The 2,056-nt window shown below is 58.6% G+C and overlaps 2 protein-coding genes across 2 annotated transcripts; both read left to right on the plus strand.

Moving 5' to 3' along the window:
* Positions 1-29: 29 nt before the first annotated feature.
* Positions 30-1,302, plus strand: SPRG_17370 (hypothetical protein; the record flags this gene model as incomplete). The annotated part of the gene is made up of 3 exons (XM_012357005.1): positions 30-567; positions 623-720; positions 793-1,302. The coding sequence occupies 3 exons, from the start codon at positions 30-32 to the stop codon at positions 1,300-1,302; spliced, it is 1,146 nt and encodes a 381-aa protein (XP_012212395.1).
* Positions 1,303-1,734: 432 nt separating this feature from the next.
* Positions 1,735-2,038, plus strand: SPRG_17371 (molybdopterin converting factor; the record flags this gene model as incomplete). Its single annotated transcript, XM_012357006.1, has 2 exons — positions 1,735-1,858; positions 1,899-2,038. Coding segments are annotated over 2 exons (264 nt in total), but the record flags the coding sequence as incomplete, so codon positions are not given.
* Between the last annotated feature and the right edge of the window lie 18 nt (positions 2,039-2,056).

Genomic DNA, 2,056 nt, shown 5'->3' on the forward strand with positions numbered 1-2,056 from the left:
AGCGCAACTCGCTGAGTTTTCTGCGGTCCATGAGCACGATGCTCGGGCTCGGTATGGCAGAGACGAGCTACTGCCAGATCTGCCTCGAGTACGTCGACGTGGCCTCGACGGTCGCGCTCTCCGTGTGCGGGCACCGCTTCTGCGCCGACTGCATTCACGGGTACCTCGCCAGCAAGATCTCGGACGGGCTTGTCGCGCCTAAGTGCTTCTTCGCCGACGGCGACGGCCGGCCGTGCGAGGCGCTCATTCCGCCGAGCGACATCCAGGCGCTCGTGTCCACCGACGTGTTTGAGAAATACGAGAAATTCAACTTCATCAAGGCCCACGCGGATGCGCGCGAGTGCCCGCACTGCCATGTGCTGCAGGTCGGCAACGGACCGGACGACCCGCACATGGACTGCACGCAGTGTGGCGAGGCGTTTTGCTACACGCACTCGAACGCGCACCCGCACTCGACGTGCCTCGAGTACGAGGCCAAGATGCGCGCCGAAGACAAGGTGAACCAGGCCAAGATCAGCCAGATCTCCAAGCCGTGCCCGGGCTGCAAGAGTCCGGTCGAGAAAAACGGTATATTGGTCGCATTTCCATGATTTTTCAGAGAGGATGATGATTTTTCGGGTAGGCGGCTGCAACCAGATGAAGTGCGTCACGTGCGGCGTGCACTTTTGCTGGCTTTGCGGCGAAAAGGTCGACGACGGCGTCTTCCCCGAGCACTTTCAGGTACTTGTTCTTCCATATTGTCTGGTTCCGGCCAGTTGATAGTTGATATATTGATATTCATGCGACCCGTAGTGGTGGAATTTACGTGGCTGCGCCGGCGCCCAAATGTCAGAGACCGCGGTCGAAGGCCCGAGCACGCTCTCCAAAATAGTTTCCTTCTCGTGGCGCCTCCTGCTCTGCCTCGTCTTTGGCCCCCCGGCACTCGCGCTCACGCTGGCCTTTAGCGTTCTCGGCTGCTGCTGCATTCCGTGCTGTCTCCGCGGCCAGGCGTTTGCTCGGTCGGCGTTCGCGAGCTGCTTCTGCGTCTCGGGGTACGCGCTCATGTCACCCTTCGTTCTCGCCGCGTGTTTACCGCTCGTACCCGTCGGGCTCTGTATCTGGTGCTTTTGCCCGTCCGCGTGTCATGACAATAATGACAGTGCGACGGCGGGACATGCGATTTCATCCGGCGAAGACCAGACGCTCGTGGCCATGCCGGACGAAGACAACAACGAGTCGGACGGCGTCGCACGGTACGGGTCCCATGGCTCCCCCGACGAGCAGCCACGGGCCATCTTGCATGGCCCCGCCGCAGCGGTTTAGGAACCAACCTGTATTAACTTTTTGTGGAGTACTTGTCACGGGTGTTGAAGGATACGTGCTTGCCAATCCACTCTTTGAAATAGTGGGTCGAGGAAGCTCGTCGGTTGTAGTTATGACGACCTGTGCATCAAAAATGAGGTGCGGTTGAAGACAGGTTGAAGACAGACTGGGTTGAAAGTGCCTACCGTATATTAGGTTGGAGGTAGGACGACCCTAGAAATAGGACCCTTAATCCGTAAAATAACGAGAAAACTCAGTTCAACAACAACAGACTGGGTTGAAGTCATTTGGAATGCTACGATCCTATATAGGCATATCTCGACTTGTTCCAGGATTTCAGGACTTTCGGGCGGTGTCAATTAGGCGACATTGACGATTGAGCTCAAAAGCCGTGGCGTTGAGAGTCAAGGAGCCAATCCGAATTGACGGGCGATGACCGACTACGTGGTCGTGACCATGGCGCCGCTGAGCGCCGACGACGCTGTCCGGCGCGTCGAGCATGCGAGCGCAGGCGCGATCTCGACCTTCATTGGCACGACCCGCGACTCGTTCAACGGTACATTGTCGTCGTCGGACTATTATCGATGATGCAGTAGGCAAGGTCGTCGAGTACCTCGAGTACGAAGGGTATGTGCCGATGGCCGAGAAGGAGCTCTTGGCGATTTGCGCGTCGATCCGGCGGCAGTGGCCTGGCGTCGTGGGCGTCGCGATGGCGCACCGCTTGGGCGTCGTGGCGGTAGGCGAGGCGAGCGTG

Source organism: Saprolegnia parasitica, assembly GCF_000151545.1.
Source record: "Saprolegnia parasitica CBS 223.65 unplaced genomic scaffold supercont2.689, whole genome shotgun sequence".
Taxonomy (NCBI): domain Eukaryota; phylum Oomycota; class Saprolegniomycetes; order Saprolegniales; family Saprolegniaceae; genus Saprolegnia; species Saprolegnia parasitica.